Source organism: Thermobia domestica, chromosome 15, assembly GCF_964235325.1.
Source record: "Thermobia domestica chromosome 15, izTheDome1.hap1.1, whole genome shotgun sequence".
NCBI classification, from domain to species: domain Eukaryota; kingdom Metazoa; phylum Arthropoda; class Insecta; order Zygentoma; family Lepismatidae; genus Thermobia; species Thermobia domestica.
In genome coordinates, this window is record NC_137468.1 from 37,866,249 (window position 1) to 37,893,049 (window position 26,801).

The 26,801-nt window shown below is 33.3% G+C and overlaps 1 protein-coding gene across 4 annotated transcripts in view; it reads right to left on the bottom strand.

Moving 5' to 3' along the window:
- Nucleotides 1–400: 400 nt before the first annotated feature.
- Ip6k (Inositol hexakisphosphate kinase) overlaps nucleotides 401–26,801 on the bottom strand; it is an 86,013-nt gene continuing 59,612 nt past the window's right edge. For 3 of the 4 annotated variants that reach the window (XM_081739600.1, XM_081739601.1, XM_081739602.1), the window contains exons 2-8: nucleotides 26,573–26,780; nucleotides 23,225–23,351; nucleotides 18,258–18,384; nucleotides 15,552–15,634; nucleotides 13,154–13,329; nucleotides 8,730–8,935; nucleotides 401–3,789 (exon numbers count right to left, since the gene is read on the bottom strand). In XM_081739600.1, coding sequence (XP_081595726.1) covers nucleotides 3,057–3,789; nucleotides 8,730–8,935; nucleotides 13,154–13,329; nucleotides 15,552–15,634; nucleotides 18,258–18,384; nucleotides 23,225–23,351; nucleotides 26,573–26,716 — 1,596 coding nt within the window. In that variant the 5' untranslated portion in view covers nucleotides 26,717–26,780 and the 3' untranslated portion in view covers nucleotides 401–3,056. The other variant, XM_081739603.1, reaches the window with a different exon arrangement.

Below are 26,801 nucleotides of genomic sequence, written 5' to 3' on the forward strand. Positions count from 1 at the left end.
TCTTTGGACCAGTGGCGGATCTTTGTAGGAAGTCACGTCCCTAAGAATTTACTTTTTTTTCTTTTGGAGGTGTGGGGAGGGGGCTAAAAGCTCAGGGAAGAAATTACCCTAATATACTCGCACTAATTCTTGTAAACTTTTTGAAACTGCATGAAGCTATCTTCCCTTTGCTCATAGAGATAAAACTTTAATTCTTACTGATGTAACTTCCTTTAACAGCCACCACTGTTTTGCATACAATATTCTAATAAGGCAAACTCTTCAGTGATCTTCTTTTAACATCCCTCATGTCATAAAATTCATGAATTGCTCTCTCCTAGCACAAGAAATAATGTTACCAGACTACAAAATCAATCATAAAGTAAATAATAACGATTTTTTTTTATAATTTCTAAAACTTTTATTATTATTTTAATAAACATCTCTGTACAATTTCATAAAAAAATATCCTCATATACGACACAAGAGAACATAAATTATAAAGAAAGAGAACAAGATGAGGACGAAATAAAATGAAATAATTTAAAATATTTTTTACGGTGGATTTCTTTTCTTCTAAACATTATATTTTTTTTAAAAACATTATTCTTTTCCACCTTACAATAGTGTTTTTTCAAATAGCAATATTAAGAGAATGTAACAATTACGAATAACATTACTGATTGATGAGATGCTAGAATAACTATCATAGTTGTATTTAGAAAAAAAGTGTGGAAATATGAAAAAAAAATGTTATTGCAAGATATAATGTGCGATTGGTACTTTATATATATATACCAAGTTGAAACATGACTATCGTACATGCTAGTGAAAAAAAAATGAATTATGATACCTGTTCATATTGAACAAATGTTATATGTTGAGGTTTTACATATGTATAAGAAAATGTTTGTACCTTACAATTAATACATGGCTTCCAAAGGTCTAAGCCATTATTATGGCTTTAAAAAAAAACTTTAAATGTACACTCATGTCCAAAATTATTGTTGCATGTCTATACATATGTTGTTCTAGGAATAACGAATTGATAACGAATTCGCCCGGTATTTCTTATAATGTTAGTATGTGTATAATCGGCAATGACATGTATGTGGCAAATTTCATATCGAAAGAGCAGTAAATAAGAGCAATAAAACGAAAATAAAACTTTCTTGTCCGTTTAGCAAAATTTTGTTTTACTCATTCTAATTTTCGTATTTATAATTCTTTTCCTATGAAATTTACCACAAATATAGCAACATTTCCCGATTATACACATAGTATCAGTATTAAAAGTACCCTGTAAAATCATTATCAAATCATATTGTTACAAGAAGACAGTTATAGATATGCGACAATCATTTTGGACACGAGTGTACATGATCAACAAGTTAAAATCTATCTTTGGAAGATAACAACAAAGTTTTAAAAAAACTCGCGCCATTTGGATGAAGATAATTTTCTATTTTGCTATTACGATATATATATGTTTATGTCTGATTTTTCTAGATCACTGAGAGAGAGAACATGTCTATCATTTGCTTGGAAAGTATTTCTCGCACACACGCACGTCACAATGTAAATTATACACACACACACACACACAAACACAAACGGACGCACTTTTTTTCTGTATTATTGGACGAAGGCGGGGTATAACGTTTACAGATGTAAAAAAAAAAAAAAAAAAAATCAAGTGTGCAACAGAAGTAAAGAACGCCACATATTGGAAATAACATACGAAAGATCAATGCATATTTGGAAAAGATCTTGTGCTTTGCATTACCATAAATATTTTAAATATAAAATTTATTTTTTAAAATTATCATCATCATCACTACGCACCACTAATGAAATTTTCATACCTATATAGTGATACATAAATAGATAAAAATTTCCGAATTTTTTTTTTAGATGTATTTCTAATAGTTACATTCCAAAAAGAAGCAACAATCATCGTACTAAATTACATAGAAAAAATAATATACGCAGTTGATTCATATGCATGACATATGAACGTATATTATGCTTTTTAAATATTACATTAAAACTTGTGCGCAGTTGTCGGAAAAAACACCACAACATAAATTGTGGTCTTTTTTTAAAAAAATAGTATATATACGTATATAAAAAAATGTTTATGCATAACTATCATCGAAGTATTTTATTAAAGAATATTGCTGTATAGATGTATTTTATATGTATATGTGTGAAAATATGTAACGTACAAATATATATATATGTATATGTATATATTCATAGCAAATATCTTGAGTATGAAAGAATCCAATATGGGCAGTTAAAAAAAATCTAAATGAAATATCTCTGTCATACATTCACATATTAACACTTGGAACACTATGAGAAATATAACACATTCGTACAATAGCTGGTAACAGTAGTTTACACAAGAACAGAAAAAACTAAACGATATACATATACTTTTTTTTTTACACAACACACAAAAAAATAGTGAGTGGTCCCTTTAAAGGGAATATGTACCAAAAAATACGTCACTTGTAAAAGTTGTACTTTTCTTAAATAATATTCTTTTTTCTTTTTTTTTTTTTTAATTCTTCTTTTCTTTGTAACTGTGCAGAAGCATCAAAATATTATTGTCAATATCTTACAATGCAGCGTTTAGTTCTCATTTTCCTCTACGTCTCAACAATACTGTTTCTTATTATGATGATTTTCGAAACGTCGTAAAAAAAAAAAAAAAAAAAAAAAAAAAAAAAACTGATGTTTTCCGCTAATGTTGAGCAGCAGAAAAGATAACGAGACATCTTTAGTAAAGCTCAAATCACATTTTGTTTATAAACATGGCATTTTTCTTTGTACTGTATTGTATTAACAATAATTATTCCAATGACGATTTTCAAAAAAAAAAATATTATTATTTTATAAACAAAAGTAAATCATTTGTGTGTATTGCTACAGATTTTCTTTTAATATAAAGAATGTTGAATTAAAAACGAAATAGTTATTGAACAAAATTTGTGCTTATACAGTATATATAGTTGTTTCTTCTTTTTTATAATTATTAAAACGTTTCGAAACAAGAAATAAAGCTTCCATTATCCCTCTGCTAATATCTCGGAAAGTAGTCTCTTCAAACTATCTAATCCTGTAAGAAAACCACAATCTGGTCCGTGATGTACTAGTGAATCACCATCAAACCCACTAAAAGTGGTATGTGCGAAATCTATGATACGCACATCAACTTTCGCTGGACCACTCACAATCGACCTTGTTTGTCTATTAGACGCTTCACCCATCATATCTTTGTCCAGCCAGCTGCGTTTTGGAGTCCCTCTACAGAGAGATTGTGCGCCATTACAACCAAGGTCGATGTCCGAAGATGCTTCTTCGGAAGATTCCGTCAACTGTGAAGAATCGCTAAAATTCATCCAACTATCAACGGACATCGGACTGGCACTGTAGTGTCCGGAATTAAGATTTGTGGCTGCTCGTAGTACACTTCCTCCGTTGCTAGTTGCATCTAAGAAACAAGTATCTTCAGAAAAGTACGAAAAAGAGGAGTTTACCTTATGTTCACTACTGCTTTCGTCGTGCGTTTGTGACAAGAAATCTGACGAACTACTGGCGTCTAATTCCGGATCGTAAAAACCACCAACACTAGTGTCCGTGAACGAATCCCTTGTACCTTCATCACTAAGTTCTGATTCACCAAGATTGGAGTTCTGGAAGGTGCTACTCACACGCGATAATTTTTCTTCATCCAAACGAATTGAAGGAAGATATTCGGCCTCACCTAATTCAGTACCTTCATATACGACCAATAGAGAGCTGAAATGACACGAGGAGATACTTATAAGCATTTCATTTTTAAACTTTAGCATATTAAATATTTATTTCAATGAAAGATAAATTACCTTGTTATCCTAATGTAAGTTTTACTGAAGATATGCATAGTTCGAACAAACTAACCATGAAGTGAGCACAGACAACAAATCTATTATCAGAGAATAGTGGAAACACTATCACAAAGTACACAAGAAGTAAACTGTACTATAAATTCTCATGCTTTATCAGACAAAGAAGAAGAAACTGGTTAACAGGGAAACATTAAACACAGACGTAGCTGGTATGGTCCAATTAGGCGCATATTGAAATCTCATGCGCCGAACTAGATGCTTCACATATTACTAGCGTTATTTCAGGTTTTGTTTCGGGGCATGGCCGAAAACTTCTCCTATATAAGTAAATTTTCATGTTTTTGTCAGTACATTATTGCAGTATTGATTAAAATGTATACGCATCTCAAACTTAGGAAGGCAATCTTTTTCCCCCTCGAAGGCTCATATATACTTCTGAATTCCCTATCTTTTTTCTTTTCTCCTCTATTCGATGAAATTTAGCAAAAGAGTGTTGTTGTTTTTTTAATTTAGATTTTTTCTTAATCCACTGGAGTCAAAATTAAATGTCCTACTGTAAGCATAGAAATCAGACTTAAATGTCCTAGGAAATTCTCTATTGCAAAAACATTTTCAAAAATTCGTTTTAAAAAATGAATAAATACACTAACATATATGTTGGCCTAAAAATTTGCATGCGGCTATAAACGTAACTTTAATGTAGATCTAATATTTTTTTTTCTTTATGTATCAGATTTCCAAACATTCTGATAAATGTAGTGCAACACTACATTTTTTTGTACTGTCATGCACTTTTGCTTTTTATTACCGTGCATTACTAAGCAAACTACCCATCTGGTGACTAAGCTCACCTTCATTGTTATCGACAGGTATAACCGTGACACTATTATTATTTGAAAATCCACTACTTCTTTTTAAATAAAAGTCACTATCTAAAACACACTATGAGAACTGTTAGAACTACTTCACACTTACACTACACTTTTTTGATGCCATGTTGAATGTTACATGTCATGCATAAGGCAATAGCTTTTTTTCTATTGTAAAATACATGGCAGCATATTTAAGACGAGAACCCTGGTCCACGCGCCTCTTCTACAAGAGAAAGCCAACTCAAGAGACATTTTTGCGTAAGAAAATATACTACTTCCATTGCTCATACGATTTAAAACGTTTACGTACTTCGTCGTATGATTCTAATGGGTTAAGGTCAGTTGTTGTGAATTCGGAGAGGAAGATAGTTTGTTTCAATATCATAAGAAATTTTCATTACAATGAAATAAGCTGACATTAAAATCCTTATGCAAACGTACAACAAGATTTCTAAGGTGAAGGGCAAGTCATATCCCCCGCCCCTCCCCCCTTATCCTTTGAGATATGTTTCAATAACATTAAAAATATACAACTTTCAATAGCCAAAATTCACTTTAAAGCTCTTGTAGGTCAAAATTACCCATTGTACCGTTTCCTGGGACAAGCCGAACCTGCGACTTTCAGGCTGCGAAGCCCTATTTGCCAGGGCCGATGAAAGATCGGGCAGTTCTCATCATAAGTAACATTATAATCATCTTAAAAATTAATTGGCTTTTGCTGGAAGTGGTATTTATTTTATCTACATTCTAGAGTTTACTAAAAACATTAAACTAGAAATTTTGTGGAGCATATTTTGAATCTTACGTTCGAATTTAATAGTTGTCTAATATAGTAGCTTTTACCGCAGCTTTCTCTTTTAAAAGTTTTGTAAATTTTCATAAGCTCTTTGGTTTCATTTGCAGCCTAGCCCATCTCAGAATTATAAACACGAACATTTCAATTAAGACAGCAAGTGGAATATGTTTAAAATTATATGCGGTTGGATGGGATGGTTGTAGTACAATCAATAGGTGATATCATGATTTGGCCTGAAAATATGTTTTCAATGATCCAAGGTCGATTTTTATCCCTCGGCCATTCCATCGTAACGGGTGTTACATTTGGACGAATAGAAATTGTTATAGAAATGTCCGTACTGGGTCAAGATATATCAAACTGCCTCGAAACATCACCGTTTGTCTGTGTATTTTAGTAAACATTTAATTTGTTACATATACATGATACCACAACTCAGTGAGAGTGAAAAATGTGGCGTAACGGGCGTTACAGCAATTGGACATGCACTTTCAGATGCATGTAAAGTTAAGCCAAACTCTGCGAATGTCCAGCTCAAAATTTGTTTCCAATTATGTGTGCACTTTTCTGAAAGTATGATGTTGTGAATATTACAATCAGAAATTCCATAAGTGTAATGGCTTTTATTTTAAAAATGTTCAATACCGTAACGGGTGTTACATAAATTGTAACGGGTGTTACACAGTGCGAATGAACTTAAATCCACTTCACTTTTAATGAACATATTATGTAAAGAACAAAATATTACAATGTTAATAGATAAAAAAAATTACACATGTAGTACAATGTAGGAAATAAAAACACAAAATAATAAACATATAAATCAGAAAAATGTAGGAAGTTTCAGTATTAAATATGTAGGTCTGTTGATACACTGATCACCAACAAAAGTCTATTCTTTTTATGCTTCAGTGACATTAACTCTGGAACTAAACTGCTACACAACTTTACGTTATTCTTTAATTTTCATAATCGGATTTGGCAGTTTACCAATCACGTTGAAAATGAATCATATTATGCCGTGCTGGGAAAATCCGCGCCCGAGGCGAGAGTATATGACGGCACCCCCATGCATAGTAGTGAGGTCGACAGACCAGCCGCGAAGCGACACTATGGTTGGGGCAAACCGTAAAAAACTTTTCCAAAATAAACCCTGCTTTTCCTTGATTTTCAGGATTTTTTTATTTTCCTTCTATTTTATCTATGTGCACATGTATTTTCCTAACATGAGTAACATTATAGGACCAATTTCTAAAACAGGAAGAGGATTTAAGTGCATACTAATTTGTACTGATATGTGAAGTATTTTTCTCTATTTTTCTTTCTTTTTCTTTTCCTACCGAATTTTTCGCCCCCTTACTTCGGCGCCCGGGGCCGTCACCCCGCTAAACCCCCCTTACGGCACGTCACTAGTATACTTTCTAAACTTCGGCGTAGTTCGAATTCCTTTTCGCCACAAGATTTCAAGAACATAACTCTAATATCACCATTTTCGTCCGAAAGTCCCTGACGGATTCCAACTTGACGATAGTCTTTGTTACTTATTTCATCTTTCATTGCCAGCAAGACAACATTCCAACACAAACATCTTCTTTCCGCAAAGGGCTGTTCACAACTTTAATTCGGAGTCTGTGTAGTGTAGTGTAGGGTTTTTCCGGTTTCTTGATGAAAATCTGTCGCACTGCAGCCTCTAATGATTTGTTAAACGAAAACTTCCAATAGCAGCGTATGGGGCTTCTGATAAAGAAGTAGACTTCTAGTATGTTATGAGTACTTAATTGAAATACGGCCCTTTTATGTTATTTAACCACTACCTTGAGTGTGTGACTTCACGGGGAGATAAGAGGGAGACCCCTATCCCACGATATTTCCTAGATGTTATTTTCTTTGGAGTGCACTTCATCACCTCCGGTTCAATGTCCCTTAATTCGCACACTGTTCACCCTTACCATAATTCATGTCTTCAGAAGAGGAACCTCTATAACTTTACTAACTTCAAATTCCCTCTTTAGAGTCTTAGAGCTAGCCTAAGTGTACAAAATATCACTATCAAACCAAGCTAATAATTCACGTGTAACACCCGTTACATTGGCAATGTAACACCCGTTACGCAGTTTTTGCCTATTAAATTATAAATATAATGATATTCATTTTCTTATTGTATTGCCCATGTGCTCATTTTTACTTTTGCAAAAGATAGACTACTTCTGACTTTTAGTACAAGTTGTATAGAAAAAAATATATCTTTTTTGTAACGGGCGTTACATAATTACATTGGTACCAAAAGTAGTCAAATAGAAGACTACTTAATATACTAACAGCTTTAAAACTTATGAGTTTCAGTTCCTAAGGTGTACGTGCTTGTCTACACCGCAGTGCAACTGAATCAAATGCTTATCATGTGTTGTTTAGGGGTCTCCAATATTGTTAGTAAATTCTCCCTTCGACTGGCTTCGTACAGCATGGAATTTCAATCGCTCAAAAAGACAAAAACTAAAACTTTTTAACAAGAAATCGATCTGCATAGTAAATTTTGAACTTTTCTGGTCATTTTTATATAAATAACGAGCAAAATATATTTAAAACGATTTTCTGTCCTTAGGCTCATATTTACGTGGAATGGCCGCCCTGGTTTATTTCCTTTCTCTTCTCAGTGTAACAGAAGTTTTAATTTACAATGTGTCTCGGCCAAAGCAATAAAATGACTAATTGTATTTGAATGAAATGCCTTTAGTTTGAAAGAGGGAGTGTTCATCTTTCGTTTGGTTGGCGCGAGATATCACTACTGTGCAACGCATGCTAGTGACATCTCTCGGCTACCATTGTCAACTCGATAATTCTCATTAGTGTTCAAGGTATAGAAAGAATTCCAGTATCTACTTGAAGTGTACCATGCGGGCGATGGAAACCAGAATAGACATTTGTAAACTGAAAATTTGATGTAACTACAATTATTTTGCATTTTGTAACAGTTATGTGTTGTTTCTTCGAAGTCAATACAGCACTTTGGAAATGGATCATATACAAGTATACGCGTATGAACTTACACTTCCTTTCGAACTGTACGTGTTTCATTCAAATATGATTAGTCGTTTTACAGCTATAACACTGAAATCAGATGAAGATTTCATGCATTTCTGTACAATAACTTTAAATTAATAGCTATTTAAAAAGAGCCCCTACCTGGAATAAAACCTGAAGCTACTTTGACGTTCAATAACTCTTCGAAGAGCTTCAAGCTTTTCAATAACTTGTCTAATAACCTGATTCCTAAGCTGAAAGCCATTGTGGAAGAACTTGTACAAGGCATTTTTAAATCCCTCCTCATTCAACTCACGTCCCCAGTACTTGTCTTTCTTCACATAGTGATCTGAATCTGCTCTGTAAACCTATAAGAAAGGAAAGGAAAACATCATATATAGCAGATACAATAACTGAATTTGAAAAATTACACCAACTATACATATATCTGTGCGTATTAACCAATCATATTAGCGTTCACTATAATGTTATGTTAATAGTACTGCATTTATCCTGTGGTTAATGAACAGTATTTACCGGTGTAGATTTAGTACACATTTTCGTTGCATTAGTTCCTTGCTTATTTTTTTATATTCTACAACATTCTTAGTGTGTAATAAAACAAAAAAGTTTAAACATGAGATATATAGGGTGTTTCAAAACAACACCGACAACATTTGGGAGTTGATTCCTGACGCCAAGATAAGAAAAAAAAGTATAGATCAACCTGGGTGGAGAAATCCATCATTTCGCAGTTATAGGCTGCTGAAAACTTAAAAAACATTAAATATCCATAGCTCCAAAATTATAGGACGTACCGTAGTTGGGTCAAGACTTCACTGAGGAACTAGTATGTGCGCTATCCAAAAATACATGCTTCAGAATCCTGCGGTACTCACAAAACAATTTTTATGGAGGGAGTTTGGCTACAGACATATAATTTGAAGTACTCACCAATTACCTCTATACGTTTCGTCTTATCTTGGTGTCAGGAATCACCTCCCAAACGCTGTCGGTGTTGTTTTGAAACATCCTGTATATATTTCGTTTAATTATAACACTGTGCAAAAAAAAGTCATATCAATCGATCGCGATGACATCAACCATAACAAAAGGACTTGAGGGCTATTCTCATGCGTAGGTTTGGAGAGTGTTTCTTTTATGTTGCTAAAATGTATGTCGTTGGTTGCCTACAATAATTAATAGCTTTTGTTCTGCTGAAAACGATTGTTCGTGTATTTACGTACTGTTTATGTACGAACCTATATTGTTAAGCAGCAGATTGTATTTAGTTTTGTTCATCCTCACCTAATAGTGACACACGATGCCAACAGTGCTACATATTGCTGCATCGACTGTACTCCTTGTATTTTGACCCAATTCATTAGCTACATCAGCTACTCTGAAAAGAAGGAAATCTTTTGTGCACGAGATGGCGTTAATGTCCCAAACTGCTGGATATAATGAGACCCAGCGGGTAAAGCCTAACGTCGTTTGACAGCTGACAGTTAAAGCTAGTAGATGTGAAAAAAGAAAGTTGTAATTCTTATAATCAGACGTAAAGTATTGCGCCGTAAAGAGGAGTAAACTTTCCGCAAAATTACGCTGTATTTTACAACTTTATTTCAATAAAAGCGCAAATGTTGGTCAGATCTAGAAACAAATTTGTACTGTTTACGGGAAAGATACGTTATCAAAAACAACAGCCAGAAGTGGTTCATTTGCTTTCGTTTTGGAAATTTCAACGTCCAAGATGCTCCTCGCAATGGCTGACCAATCACAGGAAAAGTGGATGAAATTCTAGCAAAAGTCGAGCAAGACTGCTATGTAAGCTTTCACAATATCCCCAATGACCTAAATATACATCACCACACAATGTTAAACCAGTTGGAGAAAACTGGCTACAAATAGAAGCTCGACGTTTAGGTGCTACATGATCTGACTCAACAACATTTACTCGATCGAATTTCTACATGCGAAACTCAACTGAAACGTAACGAACTCGAGCCATTTCTGAAGCGGTTGATCATGAATGGTGAAATGTAAATAATCTATGACAAGAATGTGCGAAAAAGATCGTAGTCGACGCGAGGAGATGCTCCACAGGTTGTAGCAAAGCATACACTGAAGACCAAGAAGGTTATCTTGTGTGTCTGGTGGGATTTGAAGGGCATCGTGCATCACGAGCTGCTGCCATCGGGTAGAATGATATATTCATACCAGTACTGTCGACAATTAACGCAACTGCACCTAACAATTCAAAAGAAATAGTCACAACTGGGCAACAGAAAAGGTGTCGTATACTACGCTGACAGCGCCAGATTGCATACATCTTCATCTTCACGACCAGGCAGAAATTGAAACTTGGCTGGGAAGATTTAATGCATCAAACATATAGCCCAGGTTTGGCACCGTGTGAAAATCATTTATTTTCGTCTTTGTAAAACTTCCTGAATAGTGCTAAGTTAGTTTCAAAACAGGCCTGCAAAAATCATGTGTCAGAAATTTTTGACCAGAAACCAGCGAAGTTCTACGGGTTTACGGTGTAATCGACCAAAATAGTGCGTATGTGGTTCCATAATTTTATTTTCAAACAACAATAAATGAATTCTCAATTTTGAGCTTCAAAGGCTCAATACTTTTAGACAACCTGATATGTGAAAGAAAAAAAAAATATTACACCTATTTCAATTACAAATTCCTACAACCAGCAATTAACTCAATTACTTTTTCAACTAAATAACTTCTTCAACTATCCCTCTTTCTCCTCATTAATTTTTGCTCATAAATTTCCCGTTGCTTCTTCCTTCTAATGATATGCAAAGTCTTACTTCAACTTTAATAGTGTGCCGATTGGCAATCTCTGGGATTTTTGATGCCAAAAAAATGTCAAAAGATAATCTGTGTTAATTCTAAAGTATGCGTGTTTGCTTTGCATCTGTAAAAATTTGAGCAGGAAAAAAAAAAAACAATAAATGGACATTTCTATTGGAATAAAAACAAAGAATTCTTTATTTCAATTTGCTCTGTACTTAATCGCTGAGGTTGAATTGGTACGTCATGTTCTGGCAACAGTTATAGGAAGTTATGCTTAAAACAAAACGTGTTTCTTCATGGAGTCATTCACATCTTTCTACATTCAGTTTTCAGTTCATTTTTAACGCTTTTCAAACTTTGTTTTTAGAAACATATTTTAAACTTAAAAGATTTCATAGAAACTAATAGCATAATTTAGAAGTTTCCACAATAAATGAGAGTTCTTTGATAGATTTAATGCTTTTTTTTTTTTTTCAATCTGTAAATTTAAAGAAAGAGGTAATCAAGAATGATGAGACTTTTATTACAGATTTAAACCTACTATCATCTTTCAAAACATAACAGTAACAAAAATAATAGACAGTTATAATATCTGTACATACTGAGAATTGAAAACCACAAGAATAACACCATCACAAGCATCTTTTAATCAGGGTTGTAAATGAGTTAAAAATTTCATTCTGTAAGTGAACTTAATAACTAGCTCAATTGTAAAAAGTAAACTTGTCCCCACCTATGATACAAGAGAAAAAAAAGTACTCAACGGTCACGCAAAGGAAATTCTCGCAAAAATACCATATACAGTAAGAAGCCATAATAAAAAGGGAAGCTATCAAACAAATATGGATAGTCAACAGGTGGCTGGAGACATTTATTTTTTAATTCTGCTAAAGAAATCATGTCATTTTCTTGCACATGTTTCGTTTTCTAAAGTACAGTGCGTTTAAAAAATAGCTCCGCAGTGGATGTAGATACTTGTTATTGAGAAAAGGAATTGAAATATTCGCTTTTCTCCTTGCGTATGTGTACAATTATGTTATGTAAATATCTGACACAGACAGGAACGAAGCTAAACTTTAACTTTAAACTCAATAGGGACTAGACTGCACAATAAAGGCGGGTCGCATTACATTGTACCCAGTTGTGCTCAAAGGTCGGTCAGAGTTTTGTTGGGTATCGAGATTATTATTATTATTATTATTATTATTATTATTATTATTATTATTATTATTATTATTATTATTATTATTATTATTATTATTATTATTATTATGAAGTGTGACTGTATGTTTAGAGGTATATTTCTTTATGTATGTTTAAAAAAATGTGACCTCTTCCCCATACTAATTCATCACCACGTTAACTTGTTGATAGAAGTTACTTGTGCATGTTGATTTATTTTTACATAGTAAGCTTAGTATGAAAATTATTCCATGCATGTACAATTGAAGATGAAAATAAAACTAAATTTTGTCAGACTTATACTTTTTTAGAAATTAAGAATTAAGTCATCTCATTTGTGATCTAGATTACCTTTATCAACAATGAATTCTTGGCCCATATATATATATAAAAAAAAAAAAAGAACTGAAACACAATCCTATCAGTGATGATAAAGTAAGATCTCGATGAAATGTTACTGACAAAGACTCCACTGAAGATCGAAATAATATAAATTCAAATTTTCAACAAGATGCAAACAAGTGAGTACTTTCTATTCTTTAAAACTGAAATTCTATAGAGAAGACAGAGCACATGATGAAACTTACCTGCATTCCACACAGCCTAACTCCAAGTGACGCGGAGGTACTAGCTGCACACTTCGCTATTTGTTTACTTCTTTTTTCCGCCGATGCATCATCTCCATGTTGTCTTGTTCCCATTTTCAGGTCCAAAATACACGGTCGCACATATTGTGACGTTATATTTTCTAAGAGAATGAAATCTATAATAACGTTAAGGAAAATAGTACAAAAAAAGATCACAAATATGCAGACAGTTGCAGAACAAGATGGTCGTTTTAAGATCATATTGACCAACTGGTCATTTTAGGATCATATTTGATAAGATTAGCATTATAGTCCTTTTTCTCTGTACTGTTAGAACAAAGGTATCCCAGCGTACATACATAAAAATCAAAATAAATTCTTTTAACGACTGTTTATACTTAACGACCGATAGTTGTGTCAAAATAAATCAACAACAATGGCCGCCAAATGTTAAAATAAATTTTTAAAATGGCTTTTAAAAATATCTGTTATACAGAATGATACAATAATACTTCAATAAGAGCTCCTTCGTGGTTAAGCGGTTAGCGTACGCGCCTTTGGCGTGGCAAACACGGATTCGATTCCTGGCGGGAGCTCATGTGGTTCAGATTCCACGTTACTCAGTAGGTCCCGTCTCATATAGCCTCGCCGCTCAAAGGGACGTTAAACTCAAAATCAACTCAATACTCAAACTGAAAGAGGAGACAATAGATATGAAATTAATATATAATATATATATATATATATATATATATATATATATATATATATATATATATATATATATATATATATATATATATATATATATATATATATATATAATCAAAATGGATCGAAAGTTGCACTATATTATCATGAGAGGCGTTTAAAAACCGGCGAAGGTGCTAATATGATCTCGAAGATTTCATGCAAGCGGAAAGATATCGCTTGCGGGTCAAAAGATTACATAGGAAGTCACAGCTGACAAATGCAATAACGTACACATGGAACGAATCGCTGCAAACGGGGATTCTCACAGATTGAAAATGCGTGTGTGAATTCTCTATATGTCTGTAGGAATTCCCGTTTTGTAGTGACCGCTCCGCTACTATTGGAACGTCATTGCATTTGGCAGATGCTACTTTCTTTGTAATCTTTTGTCCCGCAGTGATATCTTCCCGCCTCATGAGGTATTCGACACTATATCAGCGTCTTCACCGGTTTCTAAACGTCTCACACAATGATACAGTTCAGCTTTTGACTTATGCTGATTAGACACTTTTTGCTTAATTTCATGTCTATCATCTCCTCCTTCAGTTTGTCGGTGTACTATCGTACGACCATGTATACTGGAAAAATAAATATATTGTATTTTTATGTCATTAATTTACCAAGAGCTCACATTAAGGATTGTAAAATAGTACTAATAAATAAATATGATTTTGACCATATCAATAACCAAAACACATCTTATAGAAATATTAGTACATAAACATAAAACTGGGAATGGAGAGAGAATGTAGTAATAAATACCGTGATCAAAAAACTAAATTTAAAAAAAAAAAGTTCCTATCAGGTAAATCCTATTTTAGCACTTGATAAAAGCACGATAACGGTGAACGACGAGACTTGTATTTCCGTTAGAAAGGTGAGTAAAACTCAAGAAGCAGCCATAGAATGGCAAATATGGCCAACGCTCATAGCAAATGGCATTTATTTGCGACTTCTTGTAAAAATGACAAAATGTGGCAATTTGCCACAATTGTTGGTCTAGATTTATAATACATACATCATGAATACACTAAATACACGTAGAATTATTGTACTTTTTAACCAAAACGACATACTAGGCTGTATCTATCTATCTATCTATCTATCTATCTATCTATCTATCTATCTATCTATATATATATATATATATATATATATATCTATCTATATATATATATATATATATATATATATATATATATATATATATATATATATATATATATATATATATATATATACCCTTTGTTGGATACTAGATTTAAGTGTAATCGTTTCCACCTCATCTGCTGCATCAGTGAGAGCTATTTCCCCTCTTTCATAACAAACTAATAATAATATTACTACCAAGATTACCGTGGTGTGCTTTTTTTAACCAGAGGCGTGGTTGCTGGGTTTATTGTTGTTTAACATTCCTTTTCATCGATGCTACATGAGACGGGATCCGAGCAACTACTAATGTTGATATCCGACACAAACATCCTCACTGGAAATCGAAGTTTTAACAAAAGGAGTTCTACAATTTTTTTATAGCTATTTCTATTTATTTATTTATTTATTTATTTATTTAAAGTACCACTGATTTTATCTACATTAAGTATACAACTAAGAATACTAAAAGTAAAATTGTAGAATAAAAGGATACATTCTTTGTTGGCATTGTCTATGTGAGATGCTGCTGCTTCATCTTTTCTTCCGTTAGCAACATTATCGTCCTGGAATTTCACCCTGAAAAAAGAAAACGAAAAAAGGAATTGTAGAGTTGTTAACTTTTACTATGTTCTATATATATAACAGAATATCAACAGTATGTAGTCGATAACTGATACTACATCTAAACATATCCAAGAACGAAGCTTTATCCAAAAATATTTTCTATCATTTAATCCGACATTTCCTGACTGACGACACATATAGCTAAATGCCTTCCACACCGTGACATACTTGTTTGATTTATATATATATATATATAGCCGGGATCCAAAGGGAGGGCTATAGGGGCTATAGCCCTCCTTGACGCTCAGGTATACACTGGATAAAATAGGCTTCATTCCTACTTTCTTTACACTGCATAAAGCGGCAAACTATGGTGAACCCCCTCCCTTGATCATATATATAAGTAACTATGTTTGTGACTTAATAACTCTTGAACCACCCGACCGATCTCGATCAAATTTTCAACATCGATGAGGCTCGGGCCTTTTTTTTTTTTTTTTTTAATTTAATCTTTTCACTTTGACAGTGCAACTTAGGGAAGGGGGATGGGAGAAATATATAAAAATGATCGAAAATAACCGATATTAGTGTCGAATCCATATTTTCGGGGTTGCTGAGGTAAACAGTGACACTTTCGATGTCGTTTAAATCAAAATTTCAGCCCCACAACTTGGAGAAGGGGAGGGGGAGATCGAAAACGACCGATATCAGAGAGCGTTTCAGTAATAGTACAAAGTGACTGACTAACGGAACATAGAGCGCTTCAGTAATAGTAAAAAGTGACTGACTAACGGAACATATTATTGATTTTTGTTATTTTAACCCAACAAAGCGAGTAATTGACGCTAGTAATAACAAATTATAGTAAAGTAAGACTAAGTTTGTATAAAGTAGTGGCTAAGTAATACTAAGCATTGTTGCTCCCGCTGCAGGCATTCACTGGTACAGTCTATCACAAAATTTCTTTTAACTAATTATTAAATGCGGTTGGAAACCACTGATTTAATATTTGAAATAACTAAAATTCAATCCAACTGCAATTGTTCCTTAACCTTAAAAACTTCTAAGAGCTCTTTACTCCAACATAAGAATTACTATTAATTCACAATAACCTAAACCTTTTCCTTAGCAATAAATCAATCATACAATCCAACGCAATTGGGAATGTGTCTTTTATATGGTAACTTTCATCTAACTAACAAGTATATTATATATTTTTTTTCGGTGCTTCAACTTACAAGCATCAAAGTAAGTATTACTAACTTCAATTAAGTCAATAGCAGTATGTTGTTCTTGATTTTCAACATATTTGAATTGTAATTAAAACGCGGTACTTCAATATTGAATATGCATGGCATTATTTACAAAGATCGAGAAACCATTCAAGGGGCGTTTTCACTTAGTCTATTTACATAAACAGAAATTCCTTAGAACTCAAATTCCTTATAGAAAATCCCTCAAGACTTATGTATATTCTGTCACACTTATGCAAGAACTAATAATTTTGGACAGAAATTTCCTGATGTGCCTAATTAGCTGGTTTATAAACACAAATTATTATTTTTAAGTACACCTCAATAAATAATAACTTTTCACATAGTACTCTGATGACCGTGAGTGTGGATTCTTTCTTATAATTATTGGTGTTCGATCTCATTATTCCTTGACCATTCCTTATCGGAAGTTTGGAACGAACCCAGGATCACGATATATAGCCATTCCCAAACAGAGACAAGCAAAGAACGAACTCAAACACTCATAAAATGGCTTATCCCAAACAGGGACATACAAGGTTCGAATCCCGCTAGTCATAAATTGGCTTAGCCCGAACAGGGACCAACCCGAATTGAAACCTGATCCTCTCATAAATTGGCTTAGCCCGAACAGGGACCAACCCGAATCGAACCCTGATCCTCTCATAGTATGAACAACTAATTATGTACAGTCAGCGACAAAAGCTCTTTCTATTTGATAATATTAATTTCGTAAATAATTTCAGAATGGAAGGATAATCTGAGTACAGTTTTCATTAAATTAAAAAAAATGCAATTTTCTGTACGTTTCAGCCTTGAAACTTGGTGAAACTATGTACATTTCACTGTTATTCCCAAAATAAATTTTACCAAACGGAAAAGAACACTTTTGTCGTTGACTGTACAATATAAATTAATAAAACCTATATGCTTATCTGTGCCCACTTTTAAAATTTTACGAATGATACTCTTCAGTTTATTTTGTTCTCACCATTACTATTTCTCATTTACGAATATATGACCTCAACACACGCGACGATGAGTACGTATTAAAAATTTCTTAACGGTGTTAGAAATGCATATCTCCAAAGTACTCTAATTTAAAAAAAAAATACAAATTCTTTTACTACATTATTTACAGGGCCGGAACTAGAGAGCATGCGGGGCACGTGCACCAGAAGCGTGGTTGGAGGGGAGGCTAAAAGGGCAATATATATATATATTATGAGTCGCCAAATTTAGTGTTTGCCCCCGGGTGACACAAACCTTAGTTCCGGGCTTGATTGTTTATGGATAATAATCGTAACTCCACGATTTATTTATTTCTTATTTAAAATATTTTGGAATTAATGATGGTATGTTAAAAGTAACTGTTCTTTTACCTTAACGCATCTCGCTTCCTCTTCTGTCCTACTGACTGACTTCTGGTATTGGAAGAGTCACCTTCTTGAAACTTTGGACTGTATCTTTTCTGCAATAGTTCACCTGCATTCAACGCCTGCATCACTCCTGTGAAAATAGACAAGAGAAGAGGGGAAAACACTTTTTAGTAAAGTATTCAAACGTCTTAACCCAAACAACACATTCTTTCGTAATATACAGTAACAGAAATATATATTACACCTGAGAAAGTAAAATTTAATACTTGTATACATGAAATAAATTGATGTTTTTTGGAAAAACAATAATAAAGCTTTATGTATTCAAAATTCAACTATAATATAAACACAAGTTGTCCAATAATAAGAATAAGAATAAAAATATTTACAATGCTTACGTAACAGACTATTCAATTTAAGTTTACAAACAAAATTACTCGACATTTTGAGGTTGTCACATACAATTAACAATGATAATACGGTACTTCTAATTGTTCTGCTGACCTGACTTAAAACCTTCATGCAGTTAATAGAAGCAAAAACAAACAATTTTATCGTTATGTAACAAAAGAAAGAAAGAAAGAAGGAATATTCTGTTTTCTTCACATATTTTGTTTCTACTTACTTTGATCAACACTACAACCGCTGAAAGCATCTTCTATTTGCAAATAAATACAGATTCACATTGCATGTTGTTTTCGTTTCAATAGGCTTTGAACTTTATAGGTTTTTACTAAACACCTATAAGGAATTTACTTTAATTTAATTCTAATGAATGATCTCGAATTCAGAATACCCGAAACAAACCTCGTATTATCATGTACAGTCGCCAGCATCAGTATTCCAACGCTACTGTGAGAATCGGGAATGTCATGATTACCGGAAATCGAACACAATTACCAGCTTTCACCGGTGAACACTGGCGACCCAAAAGACCTCTGGTGATGCTTACCAGTAACAGTTATATCATACCTGCTTCTGTTGGAAATAAAGGATCAGGTAAGATTAGGTTAAGTTAGCAAGTCAACCTATCCCTCTGAGTGAAATTCTGAAGAAACAATAGGTTTTAAATGTTCTATGCCATTTCACTTCCAATAAACACAGGCATTACCTGTTACTGGAAACAACCACCAGGAGGTTTATTTATTTTTTGTGAATTTATTGCTGATGAAAGCTAATAACAGAAATTCAATTTCCAAGATTCAGCGGTTCAGAGCGGTGATTACTGGTAATTGCGGTTGAATTCCAGTAAATCATGACATTTCTGATTCTTACAATAACATACATTTTCTTTTGCCAATAACTTTGAAACAAATATACCACTGTGAGTGCAAGTTCCTTGAAGTAAAAAGAATATAAGCTACTGGAACTTGATTCCCAAACTGTACTCTTAATTGTTCTCCAAGCTAATGACAAAAGTAAATAAATATGAGGTTTTTATAAAGTTTCCTTAGACTGTACAATCTCATAGAAAAAGTTAACCACACGATTTTCCATTGTCGTTCTCAACACGTAAGTTAACATCTATAATGTATCCTCTTAAGAGGTTCTCAGTAGATGAAATACAAAAGGAAAATGCAACTATCATGTTTCGGTCGGAATCAATATATTTTCACGCAATTTACTTATAAGTAGCTTTCATGTACCTGAATTATATACGATAGTATACGGTACTATACACTAACATCATCAATTCTTGAAACTACAAGCACTAACCGAATGAAAATTCTACTTTCGAATAATCAGCATAAGCGAAAACATGTTTTCTTTTTCTACATTGCTACGATAGGGTAAAGTAATTAATCTGGTGATTATCACGTAAGAAACCGACGAGGCCAATCAAACTTTTCTATTTCCAAAATATAAAATTACCTACAGTGAATGGTTCGGACTTTATAACACTGTCATGCAGTGGGAATCTGTTTTGCATGATATTCGTTTTTTATATATCGATATCTGAGAGAAATTCTAAACGTTAAAAGCGGCAGCAAATAATAACAACTCACCATAATGTAGTAATATTGCATGACTTTTTTTTCCTTTTTTTTTTTTTACCAGTGAGGTTGGAACGAAATCAGGAAGTCCAAAAATTTCTTTCAAAAATGATTTCTGATATTTGAAAAGTATTGCATTTTGGTAATATTTCATTATTTAAACATTTAATGGCTAAAAACTTAAGATTTTTTCCCTCAAGAAATAGGTATTAATCTTTCTTTTGAAATTTATATTTAAGCTAAACAGAACATGAAAGTCACAAAATCCACGTGTTTCCTCATTACACCTACCCATCTCCACAACATACCGGATACATAGTATCCGGTAAAATCATGTATAAACGAAATTTTGAGTTACCGCTTAAATTCCACCAAAATTTGAATGTCACGTTATACAAATATAACTATTATTTGAAGTAAACAATCTTTTTCGGTGTGGTGCAATCACGAAAACTCTACTCTAATGCCTTTTAATAATGTCTCTTATATATTGCGTGTGAAAGCTGTTCCACGTTCTATTTTAGGTTTCGCTCTATCTAAAGTGCTTCAATTGCTCAGGAAATCATATATAACGGACACAAGTTCTTATTATTTTTGTTTTTTAATAGACTAGTTGTACTGATTGATTGAGAAATCAAATATTCTACAGCCCAAACTAGCTTTAGATTTCACGCTTCTAATAAACAAAAGCACAAAGGTACTGCAATTAACCTTATTTTGATGTTAATATGATTTTGTTATAATAAAAACGAATAAATACGCGAAGTTTGCAATAAATATCACCTCCCTCTGTTTGTTTTGTCGTTCCAACGCCACTGGAGTAAATAGGAATTTTAATTTTTTTTATGAAAAAATTAAAGAAAACTGTTAATTGAAGCAGCAATTACTTTAACAAAAAGCAAAAATAATAATTTGGAATATTTTCATAGATTTTTTTTTTTTAAATCTAACATTTACTCTCTGGTCTTTATTTATTTTTTCGCAATATTGTACATTTCAACATCTATACAAACCCTTCGAAAGAGATGTCCAGATTGTGTGATGGAAATTTTTCTTTCTGAGTTCATCACGCGATAGGAACTCTTCCACTTTCAGCTTGGCTTCATCAGCAAATGAGAGGGCAGCACTGCTGAAGCCAACCCTGTGTCGCCTCCACGGGAACTAAACTCCACGTACCCTTAATATACGGAAAAACTATTGTTTTATGCAGCGAAAACACTGCAACATTAATGGTATGGTATGTTTTTTCTAGTTGCATTATGCTTATTCCGAAGTTTCTCTGCTCAAAAATTTTATCATGCTGATAGCACTTTTCTTTTTAATGCATTAATGCACAAAGCCTTTTAAAGCGTCATTAAAAACTGTTATAGCAAAATCACTACTTTCGGGTAAAATGTCCAAACAGCAGGTTAATGTAAACAAAGATAAGCTAGCTTTCAATTTGCGATTATATTGTGTACAATCGAAAACAAAAGAGTCGACCACCTTCTTTGCAATATGAGTCATCACGCCAAGAGGTATGATTGTCAAATACGTAGACGATACTTAGACCTTTTCGATCTCGCTTTCTTGTGGATATCTGTCTACATATTAAACAATCGCGCCTACAAGACGTAAAGGTCTTATTTTAAAAAAATAAATTAAAAAAACAGGCCGACTATTTTGTTTCCGAGTGTACATATTTTTTTTTCTTCTCAGTATCTGAAATTTTGTTTTAAAACCTACGATAATCTCCTTACCATGAAATAAAAGTCCTGTACTTAAATTTGTAGCTAGAATATTTCAAGTATACCTAGGTAAAAGATCGCACTAAAAACTTGAAACAATTAAGACAATGTGTCTTTGTGCTACACAATCCTAGGTACGGATAAGAGTACAGGAGATTACCATTGAAAAAAAAATAATAAATAAATCAGAACTGTACATATATATTTGTTCTATTTTCTCAAAAAAATTTCAAGAATGATGATAACGGTATCGAAATATATAACTGTCATAAAATGATAAAATTTTCATATTGAGTGTACGCACCCTTATATATAAGTGCATAATAAATAAAAATGGTTTATTATGATACCTTATGTGCGTATTTTATTTTTCCTTTACCTATCATTTCGACTTCCACTGGTGCTGGCATCATCTTGAGGGTTGATTATATTTTAAGAAAATTCTGACTAATAATTGGAAATTACCAAACTAATTTCTTCTTAAACTACGGTTTACCTTCATCTGTATAAATTTAAGAAATAGATTGAAAAAACGAGCTTTCTTTGTTAAGTTCTATATCGTGAGAAGTTTATTTAACACATACTTGGGAAGTGGCAACACTGATTCAATATGGAGGATTAACATGAAGACAGGAGTAGTGCAACAAATTTTTCTCATGATATAGAACCTATAAACAACGTCTGTTCAGTTTAATTCTTAAATTTCCACAGATTTAAGATAAACTATAGTTTAAAAAGAAATTGGAGTTATGCAATTTCCAATTAGCAGTCAAGATTTTCTTCTAATTTAAACAACCCCGACGAAGATGGCAGCACCAGTGGAAGTAGAAATAATAGGTAACGGAACAATAACATACGCATATAAGATAATAAATTTTTTATTCATTATACACTTAAACCATTTTCAAATTTAAAAATAAACTGAGAAGGTTTCTTGTTTTCATAATGAAATTTCCGAATTGAGAAATATTAAGTTAAATTTACCATCCCCTATACCTATTTTTTTTAATAGTACTCGGAATAAGCATTATGCCCTACAAAATGGATAAACAACAACAAATCAAACACAGGGATTAATTTGTACAAAAAAATATTGTAAATGTGTAAAAAACAAACAGAAAAAAGCAATACAAGTTAAGAAAAAAACAGGAGAACAACAAAGCACATACAAATAAAATAGGTAGCCCTTACCTGCCACGCATCATGAAAACACCAAAAGCACAAAGCGGGAGGTGTTTCCTCAGCTTACCTTTATATTTCGGTACGAATGTTTGTATTTCCTCTGGAATGTTCTGGTAGAAAATAAGCTCTCTTGCATTCAGAGGCTTACAAATGGTATACTGGTTAAGCAGCAGTAGTCGGGTATGTCCTCCAACCTGAAATATGATACATTATAACCTTTCATTATCATTATTACTATTTTATTATTACTATTAATGATAATAACACAATTACGTTATATTAAAATATCATATTAAAAATGTGTTTGTAAATGTAACTTTTCACAATATCACTCATTCTCGCTTTGGAACTTTTAATATAAAATAAGACACATTCTGACCAAAGCATATACTATCTAATAAAAAAATCGTTACAAATTCGACAAAGTATCTTTGCCTTCATCAGAAAATGAGAGGAGGTTATATCTAGGAACCAATAAGATCGTCCTTTCATTTTTAACAATAAAATTTTTTTTTTCAAAGTGTTAAAATTGCATTTCATAATGTGTCTGATGAAGGCAAAGATACTTTCCCGAAACTGTAACGCTATTATTATTTATTAGATAGAATATATTGATCAGAATTTGTCTTTTATTTTAAACTTTTCACAAATTTCGAGAAACTACGTTTAACTCTCATATTAAATGTATAGATTCAAAATCCATAATCAAGTGCAAGAGTATAAAGGATTTTATTGTGAAATCTACGAAATGACCCTAGTCAACTAGATATTCCCTATTAAAAAAAAAAAAAAAATGAAGGCGATAACTAGCAAACAGTACAAACTGAATATTTTTGTCATTTAATAATTAAGAGTTTCACTTGTTCAATTACGATTATAACATTATCTTTTAAAACTGATTCTGTTATGGTTATATTCATTATTAAGCCTATATCTGACATTCAATTCTTAAGACAAATTTTACTTTTGTTTGTAGGCGTTAAGTCAGCTCTTGTAACTAGAAGTTGAACAGTCATCCAGTCAGGATATCTTCATTTATATAGAGATTTCTGTGTAGTCGGAAAAAATAATAATAATAATTGAACTTTTGTGTACATGTTACACAATACAATTGAACATAATGTAAGACCGAAACCCAATAACTGAAATCTCACACAAAATGTTACTCACCCTATCGGTAATGAAATTTAATAGTCGAAACGTCCAATTTTTCAGGAACTGCTCTATCTTTCATAATTTTTCTTTCTTACACTAACTGAATACCATCAGCAATCCACTTTTCTTGTAAACCATTTTCATAGAACATACAGGCTACTTATGACTACGTCATAACAATAAGTATTTTGCCTCTCTAAATACCCTTCTGCCATTTAGCGCATTTTCCTTGAAGTTCATGCGCCTATAATGAATACGTCTTTTTCAGGAATGAAAATACAGTAGTACTGTATTACAATATAAGAATGTAAAAGGTCTACAGCAAGATTTATTTTCTATTTAATTTTGTCTAAGTAATCGGAAGTAAACTACTGCTTTTTTTTCTTTCTTTCTTTCTTTCTTTCTTGAGTAATGGCCAACAAATATACCCTCATGTTGCCAAATGATTAGCCCCTGTAGTTCCGGGTTTGATTTCCAATAGATACACTACTTCCTATGTTGCTCCACTTATGGTAAGGCAATTAGGAAGTTACACGAATTAAGAGGGAGCGATCTCCACTCTAAAAGACTAAACATCGATGATAATAGCATATGCTGATCTCACACATGACGCACAGGGTGACCATAACCCTCCTTGGGCTATACAGTCAACAACCTTAGGTTAGTGAAACACATTGATATTATCAAGATGTTTACAATTATCTACTATGCAGGAATCCATAATGTTGGAATATGTCTATAAATCACTCGTTTCTTCAGGCCTGTAGCTAGAGGTGGCCAGGGAGAGTCAGTCACCCTTCAGGCCACTTCAGTTCACCAGAAACTTTCAGCTGTTTATTTAGATAAATATGTTGGAGAAACAACAGAAATAGCAGCGGTTGGACAAAATGAAGAGAAGAGGCAGGAGTACTGTGCAATCGTAGGGTACTAACACTCCTTAAAGGAAAAGTTCACAAAAGAGTAATGAGATCTGTCACGGAGCGGAATGTTGGACGGACGACGGAGAGAGAAGAACAGAAGTTGTATGTTGCGGTGATGAAAGTGCTGCGGTGGGTGTGTAAAGTGACGCGGAAGAACAAAATTAAGAATGAAGTGATCCAGGGAACAGTAAAGATGAGACCAGTAGTACAGAAATTACAAGAAAGTGGACTGAGATGTTTTGGGCATGTGAGAAGAAAACATTTGGAATACGTATCTTACCGAGTGGATACTATAGAAATGAATGGGAAACGAGCCCGAGGCCGACTAAAGAAGAAGCGGGGAGACTGTGTTAAGAAAAATATGGTGCAGCGTGGTGTCACAGCGGATACGATACAAAATAGAAACAGATGGAGGACAGCAATCCGTAAAGCCGTCCCCAGTTAACTGAAAAAAAAAAAAAAAAGGACTTAGAAGAAGATAATGATTTATATTCAGAAAATAAGCAGTCAAGAATTTAAGGTTAAAAGTTACCCCCCCCCCAACCATATATATATACACAGGGTGGTAGGTAACTCCACCTACAAACTTTGGGAGGTGATTCCTTATGTGAAATGAAAGAAAAAAGTCCTTATAAACATAGGTCGAAAAACGTCTTCTTTCAGAGTTATGAACCACCGAAAATTCGAAAAATCACGTTTCGAAACGCTCTGCCTTAGAAACTACAGGACCGATCCCAAGCGGTTCAAGGAATTACAAAGGAACTAGTATGCGAACTATCTAAATACCCATGTTTTATCATCCTCCGTTATCGGCGAAACGAGCGCGTTATTAGTACTTAAAGGAGTATCCCTATACCTCGATTTCCTTTTTACAGTTCGTTTCGCCGATAACGGATCACGGTAGAACATACATACACATTCCTTATACCGCTTGTTAAAGGTCCTATAATTTCTAAGACAGGGAGTTTCGAAGCATGATTTTTCGAATTTTCGGCGGTTCATAACTCTGAAAGGAGTCGTTTTTCGACCTATGTTTATAAGAACTTTTTTCTTTCATTTCACATAATGAATCACCTCCCAAAGTTTGTCGGTGGAGTTACCTACCACCCTGTATATATATATATAAATCTGCCCCTCTTACTGTTGTGGCTACAGGCCCACCTTAACAATAAACAATATTTTCGCAGCAACTCATAGTTCAGATATATTCCACAGTTTTTCTTTTCTTTTTTTTTTTCTAATCAATAAACGGTTGCAGTCATATATGGATGAACTTAACCTTAAGAAAAATATTAACAATTTTCATGTTTGACAGGTTTTCCACTGTTACAGATACTTACTTGGTTTGACAGAGGCAGCAATGCTACTTCACTGTCTGCTGATCCTGCCTCCGACTTCCCAGCGGAATCCAAGTGGAGGTTACTACCCGCATACTGCTGCGATTCTGAATCTCCCATACCCCAATCCGCTAGCGAGTACACCATTACAATGGGCCCTGATGTTCACTTCTTCACAACAAGCACACTCAATCTCCTACTACGAAAGGAACTGGAAAGAAACAAAAGAAAA